We start from the raw sequence: 23,011 nt of genomic DNA on the forward strand, positions 1-23,011 counted from the left end.
ATTTTCATTCAACTTTTCATCCAAGTCAAAAACGCCTAGAACAAGCCCTGTTGGACGTAGGAGGGGTCTGCAAAGTGATGGACTGAATACCCAGACATGGCACCTAAATAGTGGGATACCTTACAGGGCACTGCTGTGAACTTCACAAAAAGGGTGCCATGGCTTCTCCTCACTACAGCTCCCTTATAGGTGACAGTGAGCCCCCCAAACCACCTCCAGAATCCCCTAGACTCACTTATCTACCACCCTTATGGCTGCAGGAGCCACTTATATGTTAGTAAGAAAGGGTTTGGGGGTGTATAGGGGAGTGCACATGTTTAAGTATCAATGCAGTGATTACAGGGGCTTATGGGCATGGGTCCTCCTCTCCATGAGTCCCTAACCCACCCCCAAGACAGCTTAAGCCGCCTGTGTGCTGGACGACTAGGCTTTCCTATGCCAGGTTGTCAGGTGATGATGGTCTGGAGGCTGAATTTTAAAGGTGTGATTATGATTTTTATGGGGTTGGGGGTTGGTGATCACCGGGGTAGTGTGTGGGGGTCTGTTTTATGTGTTTGCAGTGCTTATCTGGTGACTTTAGGTGGGTTTCTGTGACTTAGACCATGTTTTAAATGATCTAAGTCACAATGTCCAAGTTCCGTCGATCCTGGGCTGTATAACTTTTGGTTATACATGCTGTACGACTAAGTCTAAGCCGGCCCACGTCCCGCCCTCGACACTCCTCCTGAAACGCCCCATTTACCTTTGGTCATTCAGCAGCACTATGAAGGCCTAGGTCGTTTAGAAATACGTCCAAAACCTGTTTTTATTAGCGGCACTTGGACGTATTTGGACAATGTTCGTCCAAGTGCCGCCTTAGGCCGGTTTTTAAACGTTTTTCTCTTTCGATTATGAGCCCCTCAGTGTCCCACTGCTTTGATATTTCTCAAAGATCTGGTCTAGTTGGGTGGCATTATAAGGAAGGGTAAAGTAGCGCTTACCTGTTAATTTTCTTGAATCCATTCAGGCACGTCCAGGACTCGCCTGTAGTTCTTTGCATCATTTTTTTTTTTCCTATCCTCTGAAGTGTAAAGATTTTAACTTTGCTTAGTTTGTTATTCCTGTTGGGTCTTTAGTCTGGTGGGCTGTATACTTCCTTAGTGGTTCTCTGTTCAGTGGTTAGTTAGTTCTCAAAGGGAATTTTTATTTTTTCTTTTAATTGCCTTTGCCCTTATTTTTTTAAGTGTGGAAGTTGAACAGGGTTCTTGTGATAAGCTCACTGCTCAGTAGTTCTCATTCTCAACCTGCTTGTAGGACAGCACAATCCTAAGCATCTAGACAGTTCTCAAGGGATTCAAGGAAACAAAATCAGCAAGTAAGAACTACCAGTAGTTTGACTATATACTTTACATCAGCCCCAAGCATTAGGTCAGAGAGATGATCACATATTTTAACCAGCAGTCAGAGTGTACATGTATGAAATTTTCTTATAATAGCTGCTTTTGTGACTAAGGGAAATGGAAAAAGCTTATAAACCCTGGAAATATGAAAATGGCCATATAAACTTTTTTTTTTTAAGGAAATATTAAGAGTGACTGTGTTTATACTCATTTTATGAATTGAAAAATAATTTATCTATCATTCCAGAAATTGATGAAAAGAACACATGCCAATCATCATACCCCAGAGGCCATGGAACGTTATTACCAAAGGTACAGTATAGTGAGACTGGCTATGCCAGTCAAGATCTGTGGGGACACTGGAAAGAAGTTTGATCAGACAGGTACTACTACTATTTATTATTTTTATAGCGCTGAAAGGCGTATGAAGCGCTGTACAATTTAATATAGAATATACAGTCCCTGCTCAGAAGAGCTTACAATCTAATTTAGACAGGACATTTCAGGGTTGGGGAGGTTATAGTGGGTATAGGTATCTGACAGCAGTGAGGGGGAGTTTAGAGTTGAAAGCTGTTTCAAAAAAGTGGCTTTTAGCTTGGATTTGAACACTGCCAGGGAAGGGGCATGACATATTGATTCAGGCAACCTGTTCAGGCATACGGCACTGCATGGACCAGTGTTTCTCAGGAGGAAAACTAGGACATGAATTTACCTTATTCAGAAACCTCACTGTCCTGTTCCTGGGGAATGTGTTCTAGCATTACCAGGAGCACTGGAGGCAAGGTTGGAAAGAGCAACTAACAAAAGATAGCTAGGCGGGTTGGGTGGAAACCAAGCCTTATGGATAAAGAAGAACTGGTTGACGTAGTGTATTTATATTTTCAGAAAGCTTTCGACGGAGATTCTCATGACAGGCTTCTGAGAAAATTAAAAGTCATTGGTGGATTAGGAATTGGCTATTGGACAGAAAACAGGGTGGGGTTAAATGGCCATTTTTCTCAATGGAGGAGGGTAACTAGTAGAGTGCTGCAGGGATCTGTACTGATGAAACAGGGTGCATCATGGGCCATGACTACTTGTCTAGTTATGACCTGAATCAAAGTATGGGTCAGGAACAATGAGGAATCAAAGTAGGCCTAAAATTCCTTATTGTAACATTTTTCATATAGTTTGCTGGCCCATAAAAAGGGAGATAATTTCATGTTGGGTTAAAAACTTTGTATAGAAACTTAATGCCAGGGGTTATACTAATCGAAAAATGTTCAGTGCCTTTATGGTTTTGTTGGGCTGCAGCGCCTGGGCAAAGTGTCTGTTCTGTGTTATGCTGAGCATGGCACTCAGCTGCCTGTAAGTCTTGAACCAATAGAGATCCAGCCAAAAAATGTTGCATGGTTTTGTTAGGAAACATCAATATAAAATTTTGTTCAATTTGGAAGAGGTCAAGCGTGGACCTCTTGTCCCTTTGATATGGGATAACCTGTATGTCTCTTGTTATTCTGGTACCTAGAACAGGCCGAAAGGGCTGTTCATTATTCTAAAACCATTCACCTCCTATCTTGTTTCAGTGTTAGAATCTTTTTCTACCAAAGATTAGTGAGTTATCTGATGATTTGGAGGAATATAGCAAAAAAAATATTATCTTTAAGAAATTAATACATTTAGCGATTTTTCTCTCCATCCCTCCTTGTTTGTTAATGCATACTTAAACATTGTTCTAGTACAATATATCTAATGATCCTGAATGCTAGGGTCTTGTATCTGAACTAGCAAGTTGCTTGCGCAGAAGACTGTCAATCACATTTTCCAACTCCACCATCTTCCCAGGGAGCTACTCCTGCCCTCAGTTTGTTTTCTGCAAGTAAGTTGCTCAGAAGTATGTTTGATCTGTACTATTTTATTAATTCTGGGTATTTTTGCTCGGTGATCTTTCGAGGCTAAGTGCCTGGAGGTTCCCACTTGGTGGGACCTCTGCCTAGGAGAAGAAGCAGACTCACATGGTGGAAGTCTTCTGCTAGTAGGATAAGCCTCTTGGGGACACCTAACTAGCTAGCCTGCTGGTTTTTTCGAGCTAGGGGACTGACCCCTGCGTAACTGCTTGCCTCCCTGATTCAGTCAGGTACTTGAGTGCAGGCTATGTAGGATCCTTCTCGGCTCAACCAAGACTAACAGTGGTCCAGCTGCATCCTCCTCCCCCCCCTTTTAAGGTGCAGTTTTCCTGGGGTTGAGGTTCAGTCTGACCTCGGTCTTACTGGCAGTCAAAAGACCAGGTTTGTCTAGTGAATCTGTGAGGCAGATTTCTTCATCCTTTAATTCCAGCTGAAATCCAATGCTGAAGCAGTAAGGCACCACATCGAGACTATTGAAGCCTATGGGAAAAATCAAGGGGTTTCTAAAAGATGATTTTGAGGGTTTCTGACCTCAGAGCCCAGGTCCCCCTTTTCCAAAAGCCCTTTACCTGTGATTTTTTTTATCCTTCAGGGAGGTCTCCACGATCATTTTTGGTGCGATTTTTCTGGCTATGGCCATCTTGGATTTTAAATGATCTTTTTTTTCTTTTCCCTCCATCTGCCTCGAAACCCCTCGATTTTGTTCAAAATTGGATGGACTCCAAAGGCCTTTTTAATAATAATAATTTATTCTTGTATACCGCCATACCAGGAAAGTTCAAGGCGATTCACAAAAAGTAGAGCTAATACATACATTGCAGATAAAAATACATCAGGTTACCCCTATATCATACTAAACTCAAATCCCTACGTGGGAATAATACTAACAATAATAGAGATCCCTAATTTCCCACAAGATATGAAGAAGTGCAACGGATATCCGTAACTAACTGGAAGGGCCTCAGTCAACGAGCCTACGCAAGTCATAGACTCTGACCTTACAAGTCTGCGTACATTCCTGGCTCTTTAGCTCTAATCATCGGCAACCTTCCAGTCCCTAACCTCAACTTAACGAATTATAATTTTATTCCAAATTGTTTTCTAAAAAATTTTTCCTTCTTATAATTTATTCTAAAAATCTCAACTCTCTGAAAATCTCAGTTCTCTACATCGGTGCACTTTTTCTTAATAGGAGACTTAATTAAACATCCAATGTCCAGTGTCTGTTAAAGTAACTTAGCTTTTAAGTAGTAACACTCCAGCAAACTGCTTCAGACCATGCCAACGTGGCCAGCGTTTCATGGTAATTTATTTAAACCCACTGCTTCAGGGCCAGTTAGTCTAGCATGCTCCTAGATTATAATGACACGGACTAGAGACTAGATCCGTGTCATTATAATCTAGGAGCATGCTAGACTAACTGGCCCTGAAGCAGTGGGTTTAAATAAATTACCACGAAACGCTGGCCACGTTGGCATGGTCTGAAGCAGTTTGCTGGAGTGTTACTACTTAAAAGCTAAGTTACTTTAACAGACACTGGACGTTGGATGTTTAATTAAGTCTCCTATTAAGAAAAAGTGCACCGATGTAGAGAACTGAGATTTTCAGAGAGTTGAGATTTTTAGAATAAATTATAAGAAAGAAAAAATTTTTTAGAAAACAATTTGGAATAAAATTATAATTCGTTAAGTTGAGGTTAGGGACTGGAAGGTTGCCGATGATTAGAGCTAAAGAGCCAGGAATGTACGCAGACTTGTAAGGTCAGAGTCTATGACTTGCATAGGCTCGTTGACTGAGGCCCTTCCAGTTAGTTACGGATATCCGTTGCACTTCTTCATATCTTGTGGGAAATTAGGGATCTCTATTACCCCTATATCATGCCAGATTTGCGCTGGATAACTGTCTGGGAAGTGTTGTCCATGTTCCATGCCTCCTATGAGTCCTCCAGTGCTGGGAATCTGCAGGAGGTACATCCCCAGGGTAAGAGACCCCTTCCAGGACACTCTGAATCTGTATTGGCCAAGTGCAGTTGCATGGGGGCCGCAGAGCCCAGAAGGACAAGAGGGGTTTGGAGACATCCCCAGTATAAGGCTTCACACTAGATTTTGTGAGCCTTATCGTCATCATCAACGTTTATTTATATACCGCAGATACCTCAACAAAGTTCATTGTAGTTTAACATTAATAAGAAGTTGAGACAATGTCCAGAATTACAATCTTATAGTGTGTAATGCTTAATTGAACTGCCGAGGGTCCTCAGCAGCTGTTGGCAGTGCACCAGTGGTGGCGGCGCAGGGGTTCTTCCCTCAACAGGTGCCCTGACCAGAAGAGTCAGTCTGACATGGACTGGGAGGATAGCAGGTTTGATTCCATGCCACTTTTATCCCAGGATGAAGTCTCTCTGACAGAGTCTGCTTCTGTGCAAGAGTAGGTGCGGTCAAGAGGTGTTGTCAACACAGGATCATGGGGAAGACCACACAGTGCACCGGTAGTTCAGGGCCTTTGCGCTTTTGAGCATTATTTCCACTTCGCTGCAGGAGTTAATGCTGAGGAAGTCCACCAGCTGCTTTTTAGTACTACATTATGATCAATTCTGTGGCTCCAACCACGTTTTTTCCCTCACATCCGGACATCACTAAGCTAGCCATTGGCCACTGGGAGTTGACAGAAGGATCTCTTTGAACAACTAAAACTATGGTCAAGCTGTATCTGATGGTGTCAGATTTCCAGCAGCTGTTTGTTCAGCCAAAAGTGGTGGTGCAGGTCACTAAATGAACCTCCCTTCCTAGTGAAGGAGAGGTGATATTAAAAGATCCTCAGGACTGACAAAGTGTATGTGCACCTCAAGCGGCAATTTGAAGCTTTGGCCCTAGGGATTAAGGCTGCAGTCATGTCTTCCTTTGTGGCATGCACTTGTCATACTCGCCTGTCTCGGGCCTCTGACCTGATAACTGGGGAAGAGCCTCAAATGCTCCTCTCTGGGGTGAATTATGTTGTGGATGCTCTGTATGATCTCATCAGAGTTATGAGCAAGATTTCGACCTATGTTATCTCCGCCTGACGAAGAAGGCTACTAAAATAGTGTGTGGTCTGGATCAGACAGTCAGCAGGAGATGCTACCTCTAAAAGCTATGCTAAGCAGGCTTCTGTTCAGGGACAGATGCTCTTTGGCAAGGGCCTAGAAGACCTGATGGTCAGTGTGATAGTTTGTCACTCTGTCACTCTAAGTCCTTACCGGATAGCAGACCTTGGACAGCCTGGAGTTTGGATCGGAGCAATTTTTCAAGGCTACCGAAGATTCCTTATGTATTCGGGAGGCCAATCAACACAAAGACCCTTTCAGGGATCGCGCCAGATTCAGCAGAGGCCAGAAGCCAGACTCTCCTAGATAAGGGGCAGGCTGTAGGCTTTTTGGTCAGTCTGGTCTCAGATTGTCGCAGACCGCTAGGTTCTAGACATAATCTGGGAGGAGTACAAAATCGAGTTCTGTGTCCCCTTGCTAGACCATTTTCTAATGTCTCGGGCTGGCCAGAGAGAACCATCAATCTGGAGGTCCATTTGTCATTTTTTTGGGCCTATGGGGTCTAAGAAAAAAATAAAATAAAATAGAGCATTGCATTTGCTGGATGTCAAACTAGTGCTTCTTTTGTACCTTGAAGTTACCAATGAGTTTCAGGTATTGGACCACCTTTTATTCTGACCAGTCATGCCAAGAAAGGGAGGCTGGCATCTAAAACCTCAGTTTCCAGATGGATTAAAATGGCCATTTTCTCCGCGTATGTGGGCTGTGGTAAACAGCCACTAATCACGTTAAAAGCACACTCCACTAGAGGGGTTGCTGACTCGGGTGGAGGCGAGGGCTATCTTACCTGAGGAGATTTGTAGAGCAGCTACATGGTCTACCCTTCATACCTTTCCCAGGTTCTATAGGGTGGATGTAACAGCCAGGAAAGACACTGCTTTCAGATCCTCCGTTCTGAAGGCAGGCTCAGCGGGCCCACCCTAGACTCTGAGGACTGCTTTGAATGTCCCTACGTTCAGAACCACTAGACATATTGCACTAGAAAGAAAGATTAGGTTCTTACCTCCAGTAATCTTCTTTCTTGTACAAGGGATCAAAACCTTGTCCTTTATCGGGAGACTTTTGTATATCCAGGTTTTGACTTCTCTACGAGTCATGTAGATGTTTGTATTTTCTTTTAGAGTTGTGCAGACGCTTCATTTTTAAAGTTTGTATTCCCAGCACTGGAGTGACACCTAGTTGACCCATAACCACATCCCTGAGGCAGGCCTCCACCCAGAGGCCAGAACACAGACTGTGTTGGGTCATCCACTGGATCTCTCCAACATAGGACATTTTATATTTGGGACTTTTTCATGTAGTTTTATATGTATTATAGTTTTAAGTTTATAAATACATAATAAAGATTGTCTTATCTCAAGGTTGACGTGGTCTATCCCACTCTCCACTAGCTCTTCTCTTTTTTGATTTTATTTGGAGTTTCTGTCCCCTCTCTTTTGTTCTACAAAGAAACAATGCCAAAACAGAATTTTGTTTCTGCAAATTGGCACTAAATGAAATAAGATGGCATTCTTTTCAGCTACAGTAGCAAAATAATGCTCAGAATTTAAGAAGTTGGTTGGTTGGGCTGAGAACTTTTAAGCAACCCCTCGTAGATACGTCTAGTGGTCCTGAAGTCCGCCCTGTGTATGGGCTTTGATTTGTCGTCTGCTTTTGGATTTGAAGAATTCTTGATCTCTCAGAGGAGCTGAGAGGATAAAGAAAGATGATGCAAAGGTACATCCTTATGACCTTAGTCTGGTTTAAGTCTCAGCTTGATCGCAGGTCATGTGGGTGGCTACGAGCTCTATACATAATTAGTGCTGGTTGCACACGTTTGGATGTTATAATGGTTGTCACAGAGCAGAACAGAATTGTGATGTTATGGATTTTTCCCTGATCCCCTCCTTCCTGTTATGTCTTTTATTACAGTGGTATTTGATTGCTATTGTACAAACTAAGGGGCAGGAGCAGCTCCCTGGTAAGGAGGTGAAGTTGGAAAACATGATTTGACAGTTTCTGTAAGCAACTTTCTGGTTAGGATACAAGAACCTAGCATTCAAGACCACGAGACACACCTACAAGAAATAAGATTACCGAGGTAAGAACTTAATCTTTCTAATCTTTGAAACCAGTGGTGGAATACAGGTTTGCAGTACATGACCATATTTTCTGTTTTAAATTGGAATGGAACTGCATGAAAGTTTATGCATTGGTTTGATCAAAATTTTCACTACTTCAGGGACAAGGTTTAATTACAAGTGACTGATTTTTTTTTTTTTTAACAATATTTTTGTAAGTACAAAGAAACTATTCATGAAATTCACCAGTCCACGTCATGAGCGGAGAGGCGAAAGGAAATAATCATAGATTCAAATAGAAATAACCCTGGTTTCACTTAGGGCTCCTTTTACGAAGCTGTGCTAGCGGTTTAACGCGCGTAATAGTGCGCGCTAAACTGCCGGACATGCTAGCTGCTACCGCCTCCTCTTGAGCAGGCAGTAGTTTTTCGGCTAGCGCGGGGGTTAGCGTGTGATTAAAAGTCGCTAACGTGGCTTCGTAAAAGGAGCCCTTAGACTAGAAAGAAAAAGAACCGAAAATACACACTGACACCTTGATTTATCCTGAAGATGGGATACATGTACTGTCTGCTCTTGTTAATCTATTTTTTCTTTTTAAATTTTTATTTCTTGTTCAGGTACCACAGCAGAGTGATGGAAAATTCATCTGCTCCTGTCTTGCTTGAGTTGGCCAATGAGGTAATTTTATTTTTCTTTCTTACCATGTGAAACCTAAGGGGTATTGGACATGCCCATGATGACTTAGACATATAATTAACCAAAAAAGCCATCTAGTACATTAGAAATTGATCCCTGGCCTGCATTGTTTTTATTAATTGGAGGGAGCCTGATAACTTCTAAGAAACCAACTTATGTAAGTATGTATTTGTTTTATGTTTACAGTATTTAATCCCTCTTATACTGCCTGAAAACTATTGAAGTGATGTATATTCAAGTACAGTAGGTATTTGGGGTAATTAGCCTCTTCCGCACCTTCAGAATGTACTTTTTTTAAATTCTTTATTGATTTTTAATCAAAAACAGTGTCATACAAATAAAAGAACATTAGGTATTACATATATTACACTAATATCCGAACTGGTAACATAAATATCATTCAATAATTTCATTTTCCTGCATATAATAATAACAGAATATATCCTAATATCTAATACAAATGAAGAATAAAGGTATCCACATGTCGCTATCAATGTTTATTCCCCACCTTCCATCCCCACCCCCCTGGATGTGTAAAAATAAATGAACCAAAGAAAGATATGATAAATATATATTATTATATTTGTACAAATTTAGTCAAAATAGTTCAGCTTTTTAGAGTTTGTGTATGCTCCAATGATTTCCAAACAACCATTGTGTATATTGTTTAAGCTGTTGTTTTTTGTTTTTTTTGAAGGGTTGTTAAATTAGTTTAGTCAAACCAACAAAGCCTGAAATAAGGCAAATTTAGAGCTAAACATTGATGTGCTTGTGATGTCCTATCATGATCAACTATTGTGACTATAGCTAGTTCTGTGACATCCATTACATCTGATTGTCCAGAGAAGGTCTACTTAGTTCTTAACTGCATTAAAGCTCTTAAATAGGACTTACTTTTGGAATATACTGATGTGTGGCATCCTACCTGCAGCCTTTTATTGGTGATTCAGAGTAATTCATGATCTTGTCTCTATCATATCCCCTCTAAGTCTCTGCTTCTCCAGGGAAAAGAGCCCCAGTTTCTCCAATCTTTCAGCATATGAAAGGTTTTCCATACCTTTTATCAAGCGTGTCACTCTCTTCTGAACCCTCTCGAGTATCGCCATATCCTTCTTTAGGTACGGCGACCAATATTGGACGCAGTACTCCAGATGCAGGCGCACCATCGCCCGATACAACGGCAGGATTACTTCTTTCGTTCTGGTTGTAATACCCTTCTTGATTACCTAGCATTCTATTCGCTTTCTTAGCAGCTGCTGCTCACTGTGCCGACGTCTTCATTGTCTTGTCCACTATTACCCCCCAAGTCCCTTTCTTGGGTACTCTCACTCAATGACAGCCCTCCCATCGTGTAGCTGTACCTCGGGTTTCTGTTTCCTATGTGCAAGACTTTACATTTCTCTGCATTAAACTTCATCTGCCATCTCGTTGCCTACTCCCCTGGTTTGTTCAGGTCCCTTTGTAAATCTTTGCAGTCTTCTATAGTCCTAGCCCCATTAAGTAGTTTGGTGTTGTCTGCAAATTTTATTACTTCGCACTTCATCCCTGTTTCTAGATCATTTATAAATACATTGAATAGCAGCGGTCCAAGCACCAACCCCTGCGGAACACCACTCGTGACCCTCCTCCAGTCCGAGTAGTGGCCCTTCATTCCTACTCTCTGCTTCCTACCTGCCAAAAATTCTTGATCCATCTGTGTACGTCTCCTTCCACCCCATGGTTCTTCAGTTTCCGAAGTAGGCTTTCATAGAGTACCTTGTCAATGGGGTACCTTGTCAAAGGCTTACAAAAATGTTAAAACAAACAGGCCCAAGAACTGAACCTTGCAGCACATCACTGGCAACATCCCTTTCTTCAGAGTGATGTCCATTGACCCCCTCTGTCTCCTTCCACTCAACCAGTTCCTGACCCAGTCTACTACTTTGGGGCCCATACTGAGGGCACTTAGTTTATTTAATAAACGTGTATGTGGAACAGTGTCAAAGGGTTTGCTAAAATCTAAATTTCACTATATCTCTTGCACTCCCTCTATTCAATTCTCTTGTCACCCAGTCAAAAAAATTGATCATATTTGTCTGACAAAACCTGCCTCTAGTGAATTAGTGTTGCCTTAGGTCCTGCACTCCACTGAATTTCAGAAAGTTCACTATTTTCTGTTTTGGAAGTGTTTACATTTATTTACTTACTCTATAAGTCAAAGATACAATGTTTTGAAGCTAAGCCCACTTTCTGATGTCAGCTTTTTAAAAAAATTATTTCTTTATTAAATTTAAATTTTTCCAAGAGCATAATAAATCACAAAATGATAATAGTACAATGGACAAAGAAAAAATCCAAGAAGTATTACAAATTAAAACAATAGGAAACGATCATTATCTTGTACCGTTAGTTAGGCCCCAATTTAAGTGAGTGGCGGTAATTAATGGAGTTACATACTTAAATTTAAAAGGAAGAGAAAAAGATGTTTACCCTACTATTAACTAACATTTTTTTAGGAAGTTTTTGCCTGAAGATCTAATTGGGTACTAGCAGAAACAACCATTTTACCAGCTACAAATTTGGTTAGCTGTGAAACTTAAAAAATTAATCACACATTTATAAGGATATCTAAGAGTAAAGGTAGCCCCACAACTTTATGACCTGGGGTCGCATAAGTAGAAATTGTTTCCTCTTTTTCTGGGTATTTCTTGACACATCCGGGTACATTCCAATTTTTCGATTCATGAACAATTTATCCTTATGTTAAAAAACATTTTTAACAACTATTCTCTATCTGAATCCAATGCTAACTGCATGGAAAGTGTGACCGAAGTCACCACTTCCATCTCTGATTTTTCCAGAAAGTTTGTTAAGTTCAGACTATCCATTGAAGTCTTGTTGACCCTCCACTAATTTCTTCTTACCAGAAGGTAAATAATAAACTTTAGATATTGGTGGATAGGAAGCTTCTGGTACTTTTAAGACCTCAGATAAATATCTCTTGAACATATCAAGAGGGATATCAGAAATTACTTTAAGAAAATTAATTAATCTGAGGTTTTGCCACCTAGATACATTTTCCAATATCTCCAGTTTAAAATTAACATTTTCACTATCTCTCCTCATAAGTTGGCATTAGGTTTGGTAATTAGTTTCCAACTTCTCCACTTTTTCTTTAACTTGGAAGTCTCTTAATATTCCGGCACAATGAGAAGTAGAGTTTGTATCCCCAGGGATACTTGTAATGAAGAAATAGCTTCCCATATGAATTCCAGATCAATAATTGTAGGCTTTTCCAAGGTTGGAACCAAAGGGATAGAATCTAACTCAGATAATTTCACTGTACTTGCATGAAAATCCATAGGAAATGTGTCCTGCGTTCCCCCTCCCATCTTCAGGGCAATACTGTATTGCAGCAAAGCTTTGATGTCTGTGCCATGGAGCTATCCCTCACTCCACGGTCTGCAGGTTGGGTTGCGCTACTCTTCCCCCATTCCTGCGTGATCACAAGCAGGAAGAGAGTGGTTGATCTGGAGCTCTTCATTCTTCCAGGGAGAAGCTGACTGCCTCAAAGGAGGATCTGGAGTCCTCCGTTTGGCTCCCACTTCCAGCCTAGGGCTTTTATTCCAGAGCTGCTTTAGTCCCTCACTTCACAAAGGTGTCCTGTGATGATGTCAACATTGAGTGACATCACAGGCTCTCCATCTTAACTGGTTTCTGGGCAGGCTTTCCCAAAAGGCCATGCCAAAGAGCCCTTTGTATGGCCCTTTGGTTCTGCATGGCACCTATGATACTGCCCATGGCATCTTCTGAAGTCTGGCCAATGCTTAACCACTGGACTAGTAGACGAGTTCTTTTCTACATATTTATTTCATTGCTGCAGATGTGTCTTATTTCAATCACAAAACTGTGTATAACTTTTATTTACATTATTACATAGCTAGTGCTGCAGTGATATAATTAGATGCTAAGCACCCCAGTATGTAAATCGAGCAACATAACTTGTATTCTAGTGGTCCTGAATTCTAGAGTCTTGTATCCCAACTAGCAAGTTGCTTGCAGAAAACTGTCAATCATGTTTTCCAACTCCACCTCTTTCCCAAGGAGCTGCTCCTGCCCCTCAGTTTGTTTTCTGCACAAGAGACAGCAAGCCTCAGGCTCTTGCCCCTCCTCAGCCACTAAGAAAACACAGTGATGCCAGGCTAGAGGCAAGCTCCCCCAGATAGGGGGCAGGCTGTCGGCCTTTTGGTTGTTCTGGTCTCAGCACAGACTGCTAGGTTCTAGATGTAATCTGGCTGGGCTACAAAATTGAGTTCTATGTCCCCCTGTCAGACTTCTTTCTAACGTCTTCAGCTGACTGGCCAAAGAGAGTCCTCAGAGTTCAGACTAAGGTGTAAAAGGCTTCTGGTTTTTCGGTCCATAGAGCTGGTCCCATTTGCAACCTTGGGCTCAGCAAGATACTCCGTGTGCTTCGTTGTGCCAAAGGAAAGGCTCAGACAACTGCAGACCAATTCTAGACCTCAAGTCAGTGGTGCCAGGGGAATTTCTTTCCTCCCTTGATCTGATGGAGGCCTAACTTCACATTCCCTTTTTCCTGGCCCACAAGAAGTATTTGTGATTCTCATATATGAGAGCAGAATTTTCAGTTCTCTGTGCTCCCCTGTGGCCTGGCCACAGCACCTCACCTTTACCAAAGTGATGGTAGTAGTAGCAGCGCACCTCCTGAAAGATAGGATTCATGTGCACCACTATTTGGATGATAGGCTCATCAGAGCTTTGTCCATGGTGGAAGGTAAGCTGGTGGTTTTTGAGAGTGGTGCAACTCCTCAGGACTTGGGCTGCATAGTCACCTTCAAGAAGAGTCAGCTGAAACTGACTCAGCACCTGGAATATCTGGGAATCATGTCTGACATGGCTTTGAGCCATGTGTTTCTTCCAGAGCCACACAGACTGAAGCTTCTGAAATTGTTTTCAGAGCTGCTCCCGAGGCTGGCTTCCTTGGTGTGGCATTATCTGCATGTCCTAGGGTTGATGGCAGCACCTATAGTGGTAGTTCCAAGGACCACAACACACATGAGACCTCTCCAAAGCTCTCTTCTTTCTCACTGGTCCCCTCAGTCAGACTCACTACAACAGTCGATCCCCTGGCTACCTACAGCAAAGAGCAGCTTGCAATGATGGCTGGGGTCAGTTGCCCTTTCCAGGAGTATGCCTCTTCACATCTTCTCCTGGGAAATGTTAACCCCTGAGAAATGCTAACCCCTGGGAAATGCTAACAGCCTTTACAGTTGGGGGGGGGGAGGGGGGTCACTGTCACAGACATCCAGTCCAGGGGCATTGGACACTAGCTCAGCAGAAGTGGTTCATAAATTGCTTGGAACTCAGTCATACATCTAATGTTTCAGGTATTTGAGAAGTCTTTGGAAAGCAAGGTAGTCAGAGTCTTCTCAGACAATGTGACAGTAGTAGCATATATCAATAGGCAGGGAGGCACCAGAAGTGCCCCGTTGCACCTAGAAGTTTAAACTTCTTCCAGTAAATGAATAAATAAAATTAAGATTATACATCTAAAATCATAAATTCATGGTCCTTTATTTTTAAAAAAATCTAACATTTTAATATAGCCATCTTTAAATTATCCCTCTCTAGCATCTTGCTTTGATCCCTCTGTATGAGAAGATCCCTATTGGCTATCATGGGAGGGATCAAGATGATGTTGATTCCTCCCATCTATGACAGATCTGTCTTTAGCCAACTTGGTCCCACTATGCAGACCCCTTCTCCCATCATTCCCACCTGATCCATTAAAAAACTTTTCTTATTAATATTCATTCTGAATCTCCAACTCCTCAGAACTCCAAAGGATTCAAAGTTAAATCCCTTGCTTTAATTTGTGCTTTTACTCTCATTTAAGGTGTCACTTTCTCCTGCTCTGATGGCTCGAATTGTCCTGGAGAAGTTCCTGCAGGCGCAGGAATCAGTTACAGGTAAGTAGCACTGTAGTTTAAACCAGATAGTATAAATTATGTTTCATTGTATATTAATCGACTGAGACTGGCATTATGAACTGGATTCTGTATAGGATGCCCAGACTCAGAAGCTGCCTAAGCAGCTTTTGAGACTAGCATACGGGCATTCTATAGAGAATCATGCCTAAGCCCGCCTAATAATCCGATTCTCTAACCGATACCTATGTCACAGGCGCCGATTAGAGAATCGTGTTGCCGCCGAGCTTATCACGGCAAGGGATCTCCCTGCTGCATTAAGTTTAGCAGCCACCTGCCCTTCCCCCCGTTCATCGCAAACAGGAGGAATGCCTAATCCTTTCTGCTAGAACCTCCCCCCCGTACATCACCAGCAGGAGGGATGCCCAGTCCTTCCTGCTGAAACCCCCCCATCCTCGCCATACATTGTCAGCAGGAGGGATGCCCAGTCCCTCCTGCTGGAGCACCCCCAACCCCCTCGTACATAGCGGGTATCCCCCACCAGACCACCCCAGCCCATCCCCCAGCCCCTCCTCTCACGAGGGGTGGCCTAAGGGATCTGGCCAATTGGAATCTTAGGCCACTCCCAGTACATCCCAAAATGCACTGTGAATTGGGCCTAAGATTCTGGTTAAGCACCTGGGTCAATCAGGGACTAAGGCCCCTCCCAAGTGCATCCCATGATGCACCAGGAAGGGACAGGCCCACCATTGTTGAGAAGGGCCAGCCGGCTGGAGGCAGGAAGGATGACTCCGGCTGGCCAAAGATTTAAGGTAGGGGGGATTCGGGGGGGCTGGAGGTGGAGGGGGGTCCAAGGGGCAGTCTGTGGGGGGGTCCATCAGGAGGGTGAAACCCGATACCCACTATTTTCAGGTGGGGGGGGTTCCAACAGGAGGGACTGGCACTGTTCGCCGATGATGCCAAACTGTGTAACATAGTAAGTGAAAGCAACCTACAGGATAGTATGACACAAGATCTGATCACGTTAGAAAACTGGTCCTCGACATGGCAGCTAGGCTTCAACGCTAAAAAATGTAAGGTCATGCATCTCGGCAGAGGAAATCCATGCAGAACATACTCCTTGAATGGAGAAACGCTAGCTAGGACCTCAGAGGAACGGGACTTGGGGGTAATCATCAGTGCAGACATGAAGGCTGCCAAACAAGTAGAGAAGGCCTCGTCAAAGGCAAGGCAAATGATGGGATGTATCAATAGAAGCTTCGTCAGCCGTAAACCTGAAGTCATAATGCCACTCTATAGAACCATGGTGAGACCCCATCTGGAATACTGTGTGCAATTCTGGAGGCCACATTACCGGAAAGATGTGCTTCGAGCTGAGTCGGTCCAGAGGATGGCCACTAGGATGGTCTTGGGGCTCAAGGGTCTCTCATACGAAGAAAGACTGGGCAAACTGCAGCTCTATACCCTAGAGGAGCGCAGGGAAAGGGGTGACATGATTGAGACATTTAAGTACGTCACGGGTCGTGTCGAGGTGGAAAACGATATATTCTTTCCCAAAGGACCCTCGGTCACAAGGGGGCACCCGCTCAAACTCAGAGGAGGGAAATTTAGTGGTGACACCAGGAAGTATTTCTTCACAGAAAGGGTGGTAGATCACTGGAACAGACTTCCGGAGCAGGTGATCAAGGCCACCAGCGTGCTCGACTTTAAGAATAAATGGGACATCCACGTGGGATCCCTACGAGGGTCGAGTTAAGGAACAGGTCATTAGCATTCAGACTTAATGGGGTGGGTCAATAGAGTGGGCAGACTTGATGGGCTATGGCCCTTTTCTGCCGTCATCTTTCTATGTTTCTATGTTTCTATGACTGGGCATTCCTCCTGCTGGCGATGTACGGGGGGGTTCCAAAAGGAGGGACTGGGCATCCCTCCTGCTGGCGATGTATGGGGGTGGTTCTGGCAGGAGGGACTGGGCATCCCTCCTGCTTGGGAGAGTGGGGGGGGAGGATTCCAGCAGGAGGTACTGGGCATCCCTCCTGCTGGTGATGTATAGGGAGGGCGTTGAGGGACTGGGCATACTTCCTGCCGGCAATGTAGGGGGCGGTGGCCGCTAAACATCATGGCAGGGAGATCTGTTACCGCGATAAGCTCAGCGGCCACGTCTGCTTACATTGTAGGCCAGCATTTTGCTGGCCTAGGGAGGTGCGTACTGCTGCCTAAGTCCTCCTAAGGCTATTTCTGGGCAAAGCCATGCCTAGCTTTAGGCCAGTTTAGGCAGGCTTACGCCTCCCTAGGCTCCCGGAGGTACCATCAATGTAGGCAGCCTGCTTCGGGAGTTGTTTTTTTTTTTAATGTGCTTTGGCTGGTTAGGCAGCAGTTGGCCGCCTACAATCCAGATGCCGTTTATAGAATTTGGCCCTAAAAGGCTGTGAGTGATGTATTGAGAAAGACATGCTGTTGATGTTCTATCAGGAATATGAAGCCAAAAGAAACAAAAATATGTGCGTGTAACCCTTTCTTTCCTGCTAACTTGATCAAGAACAATAAGAATATAACAGTTTTTAATGACCCTCTTAACCATATTTGGTCAAATCCTAATTAAATGTGAGTGTTGTGGTGCTGATTATCACAGGAGCACTTATTGGTGTTGTCTACAGGTTTCAAGTCACTGGATGGGCTTTTGTTAATGTTATTCTTTTGTTGATGGGTTTTGCTTTTACAAATTAAGTTTGTCAGTATGCAGAACTGATACAATAAAGAGATGAATTTGTAGCACCGTTTTGATAAGCTGCTAGCATAATGTCAGGGGAAGAAATGATAACAGCAGTCTGAAACACCTAAAGCATGAATACAGGATCAGATACCCAAAGTATAACAAAATACAGCTGAAAAGAGACCTTGTTATAACTAAAGCATGAATAGCAAGTAGAGAGATCAAGCGTATTCTGAGACTGCTCAATGTACTAGAGAATCCTTCTGCTTAGTATCTGGCTAAATTTTACAGCACTGTTCTGTAAAGAGGAAATAGATAATAGGATCCTAATACTTTGCTGTTCTAGCCTAGTGATTATCAAGTTTTAGTCAAATGTAACAAACATCACAATTCTAGATGGTCCAAATTATGCAAGTTAACCTGTTGCATGCAGGTATGCCTGATTAATACTAACTGAGGGAATTCCGAAAACTTGCCCTAGCCCAGGCCTGCACAGCTCAAAAATGATCCGGAAAACGAAGTCGGAAAATGTAGCGAGGGCCACAAAAATTTCATAAAGTGGCCACGGCTCAAAAAAGTGGCCACGGCTCAAGGCACCTGGAAGTTGCGGACATTGCCGTGATGACATCATGTGCATGTGTAACATCATCATGTCAACATCCGTGCAAGTGCAAAGCCTTCCAGAGGGGCCCTGAGATGTCAGTAGGGGGTGCTAGCAGGGAAGAGGGCAGGAGAGATGGAGAGGCACTGACACCAGCTGCCTACAGCAGTGTTTCTCAACTATTTCAAGCTAAATACCCCCAAACACAGACCTCCAAAGCTCTACCCTAAACCTATCCAAGCTCTGCCCCAGATCCTGCTCCTTTACTAATTGTAATGCAATTTTTTCCTTTCATTTTTCATATGCACATAATACACACAGCAGATATAAATTCTCAAAACTGACACATTTCGATCACTATATTGAAAATAAAATCATTTTCCCTACCTTTGTTGTCTGGTGACTTTATTTTTCTGTGCTTTTAACTTTTTTCCATGGCCTTCTTATCCATTGACTTTTTCTCTCCTTCACTTTCTGGCCTGCATCCATCTTTGGCCATTAATTTAACATTCAATTTAACATTTAACATTAATTTAAATCCATTAATTTAACATTCAATTTTTCAGCTTTCTTCTCAAAATCTACTTTTCCATGTCTTACCTTCCCCTTCTTATCTCTCTCTCTCCTCTCCCCATTTTCATGGGCTGGCATCTCTCTCCTTCCCTCCTTCTCCCCAGTAGTCCGACATCTCTCTTCTTCCTTCCCTCTCTCCTCCCAATGGTCTGATGTCTCCCTTCTTCCTCCCAGTGGTCCGACTTTTTCCTTTCCCCCTTCCCAGTCTGACAGCTCTTTCCTCTCCTTCCCATAATCTGGCATTTCTCTCTACTACCACTACTTTTATTATTTTTATAGCACTACCAGACGCCCCTCCTTCCCTTCCATTCCCTGGTCTGGTATCTCTCCCTTTAGTCATCCCTTCCCCCTCCCCCCCCCAGTGTAACATTTGTTTGTCCCTTCCTCCTTTTTGCCCCCTGCAGTCAATCTCCCTTCCTCCTTTCTGGCTCTCTCCCCATGCACCATTTCACCCTCCCCTCCAGTCTGTAGCACCTTTCCTTTCCATCCCCTTCTGCCAGGCCAGCAACACCTCTTCTCCCTTCCCTTTTCCTCCCCCCTGTCCAGCAGTAACTCAACTCCCTTCCCTTTTCCTCCTACCCTGTCCAGCAATACCTCTCTTCTCTCGAGTCTAGCCTTGCAGCAGCTCTGTGTGCTTTTAACTTCGCCACACAGCTGCCGCTAGCATTAGTTTAGATATGGTTTCATCAGGCAGCCTCAGGGCCTTTGCTAGGCCAGCTTGTCTCGCATCATCGAAGCGGGCAGGCAAAGCAGAGGCCCCGAGGCTACCTCATGAAACCACATATAAACTATTGTTAGCGGCAGCTCTGTGACGAAGTTAAAAGCACATAGAGCTGCCGCTGCTGGCCCGGGGTTACGGAGAGAAGAGAAGGAAGGCAGGAGGCCAGGCACTCGACAGCAGCAAGGCAGGAGTCCTGGCATGCGACGGTAGCAAGGAGGAAGGCAGGAGCCCCGGCACACGATGGTAGCAGGAGTCTTTAGGCAGCTATTGCACAGAGCAGGCCTGCCCCGGAAGTAGAATGTGCTCCGGGGAAGGCTTGCTCATTGACGTGGTAGCTGCCCGAAGATTTAAAATTTTAAAAATTTTTAAAAATTAAAACATCAGGGCGGGCTGCACTGAGAGCTGAATCGGGCCACATGTTGTGCAGGGCTGCCCTAGCCAATTCCCATATAGCTCCATCTCTGGCAGTATTTAAATCTAGGCTAAAAGTCCACTTTTTCCGAGGTTGCTTTTAACTCCTAACTCCCACCACTCACTTGTAAAGTACCCATGTCTGTTTTATCATTCCCTCTTTGAGAAATTCCCTAACCCCTATTTGTCCTGTTTTGTCTTTTTTAATTAGATTGTAAGCTCAATTGAACAAGGATTGTCTCCTACATGTTTAATGTATTGTACAGCGCTGCAAATGTATGTTACAACTTAAAGATCTCAATATGTAAACTGATTGACATAACTTAAAAAATCAGTACAGCTTGCTGGGCCTATATTTCCAGACAGATTAACAAGGGCACTAAGCTGCCAAGTGGTATAAATGAATATCTGATTATTTGACTAAAAAACCAAAAACAAGCCTAAAAGATATTTGGAGTATTGAAACAAAGCAGCATGTTTCTGCTGCACAATGGCCATGGATTTGGACTTGGAGGATGAGATGTACAGCGTCAGCATCTATGAGACAAACCTGCTTCTTTTTGTTAAATATAATTTTTTGGACCCCAGTTCGTTTACAAAAGTTGGATAGTTCAAAGTCTTATAGATGCTGGCACTGTCATCTTGAGGTACGGACACTGGATCACTTGTTGTTTTACTGTCCCTCGATTCTCAGTTTCTGGAAATTGATATAGGGTAAGATTAATAGGGTATTGGAGGCTTCTGTTCCACTGTCTTATGATACTGTTTTATTTGGGACTTTATTGACACCTTAGAGTCCAATTGATGGGAAAAAAACCAGACTTCTTATTATGATGGGGGTGGCAATGCAGTTAATAACGAAAAATTAGAAGAGCTGGGATAGATTGAACTTTACTTTTTGGTGGTAAACTTTTTGTCAATATTATAGATATGAGAGAATGAATACTGAGAAATTGGGACATAGTACTGAAATCTATACTTTTCAAAAAAAATTGTCAAATGAGCTAATCAAAAACCTTATAAACCCTCCCCCAAAACCCTTGACATTGAGTATCTATAGAGGCCTTTGGGATTGGTCATTGTCTGATTCCTGCCTGAATAAAAGTGAGACTTCATTTTAGTCTTCATCAGTGGCGATAGGGCACGATACAGGCTGTCGAGCGGATGCTTGGTTATCTCAAAAATGGCTCTTATCGAAGCACAGCACCAAAAGCATTAAAGTATGAAGATCACTGGCATGTTCCAGTGTGAGAACCACATCCTCTGTAACATTAGTGAGGGTATTACAGCTTCCATGGACCCAAGACCCTGGTTCCGATATGTCACAGATGACTGAATTGGATGTGGCTGTTCCTATTATGATGCTCATGCCTTTGTCAATGGTGGTTTTCAAGGTACAGCTTATACAGAAGTATGATGAGAGATGGAGTATTTTTTGGCTTAATGTGATGTAGACACTTCAACATTGTTGATGGCGAGACAGGCCTAGCTTTGGCTGCATTATTCCTTCACTGGGATGAGGGCCTTCTGTATCATTCAACCTTTAGTATCTCAACCCCATATACTCTCGCATTCCTACATATCCAATCCAAACTGGCACATGATGTGATATTTGTATTGGCTCTATTTCCACTTTCCCTACAGCGTCCTACATATTTCTATGAGCCCAGATTCCATCTTTTCTTTTGTATGTTTGATTAGCGTGTGAGAAATAAGTATAATTCTCTGCATCCCATGCAATAACCTCCAACAGTCTACCAGGCCTAACGTTTTCATCAAATTGAGCATAGCTTTTCTATGTCTTCGAGTGAACCCACTCCCTCCCTTCGAGGGATCCAACGTAATATCCGGTGTAATGTTCAAAAAACACCCCACCTACCCATGTCAAAGCTCTCAAAAGTGATATGAGGTGAGAAGGGGTGGAGGAAGAAAAGCTTTGGAAACGAAAGTTGGGAAAAGTATGCTTGTATTTCTTTGTCCAGGGCAAATTACTGCATGAACTTTGCAGGTAAATAGTCATATTTAGCGCCCTTTTAAATAACCATTTCCCATAGTCTTAAAATGAGAGAAAATCTTTAAAAAAATGACTCTATGGCATATCCCTTATATGGCAAATCTTATGTTCTAATGCTGACCAAAGATCCATGAAGCTCAGTATTTTTTTTTTTTTAAACAATGACCATTATAGGATGCAAGTTCTTGGCAGGATCCCAAAAAGTAGGTAGATTCCATGCTGCTTTTCCACAGAGATAAATAGTGAATTTCCCCAAATCTGCCTGAAATATTTATGGATTTTTGTTCTAAGAACTAGTCCAAATCTTTTTGGTTTTCTTTTTTTAAACCCATCTAATAATAATAATAATAATAACTTTATTTTTATATACCGCCATACCACACAGTATGAACTAGTGCTGCCCGATTCAGGAAAAAAAATTTTGATTCGATTCAGCCTACTGAATTGGTTTTTCCATTCAATTCGATTCGATTTTCCTGCCCAATTGGGTGTTTTTTTTTTCAAACATCCTGGTGGGTTTATTTTATAGCCTCTTCACCCCCTCTGCCTTCTCCTAACCACACTGGTGCTGTGGTGTAAACAAAATAAACAAACAAAAAAGACTTTTCCTCTCCTCTGTTAAATCCTAGCTCACGTTTGCGGTCTAACACCAGCTCTGGCAGGATACACATTTCAAATCTGACATATTGTAATCACAAAAGAGAAAATAAAATTCGTTTTTCTACCTTTTGTTGTCTGGTCATTATTCAAATTTTGTTGGTCTCAGGCTCTGGTTGTCTTCTGATAACTTACTTGCCAGGGTCTCCTTCTTTCTTCTTTCTCCATTCTAATCATCCATCTGCCATATCTGTCCTCCCCTTCCGTTTCCCTTCCCTCCCCTGGAAGTCTGGCATCTTTCCTTTTTTTCGTCTCCATCCACAGATCCACCTTTTCTCAACTACCCTTTCATCC

At 42.9% G+C, this 23,011-nt stretch overlaps 1 protein-coding gene across 4 annotated transcripts in view; it reads left to right on the forward strand.

Annotated features, from left to right (window-relative positions):
* The window catches only part of CDIN1 (CDAN1 interacting nuclease 1), a 375,199-nt gene that overhangs the window by 85,820 nt on the left and 266,368 nt on the right, over positions 1–23,011 (forward strand). For all 4 annotated transcript variants that reach the window (XM_033953116.1, XM_033953113.1, XM_033953114.1 and 1 more), the window contains 3 exons: positions 1,627–1,691; positions 9,025–9,085; positions 14,997–15,069. In XM_033953116.1, the coding sequence (XP_033809007.1) occupies positions 1,633–1,691; positions 9,025–9,085; positions 14,997–15,069 (193 nt within the window). In that variant the 5' untranslated portion in view covers positions 1,627–1,632. The remainder of the gene's footprint in view (positions 1–1,626; positions 1,692–9,024; positions 9,086–14,996; positions 15,070–23,011) is intronic.

Source organism: Geotrypetes seraphini, chromosome 7, assembly GCF_902459505.1.
Source record: "Geotrypetes seraphini chromosome 7, aGeoSer1.1, whole genome shotgun sequence".
Classification (NCBI taxonomy): domain Eukaryota; kingdom Metazoa; phylum Chordata; class Amphibia; order Gymnophiona; family Dermophiidae; genus Geotrypetes; species Geotrypetes seraphini.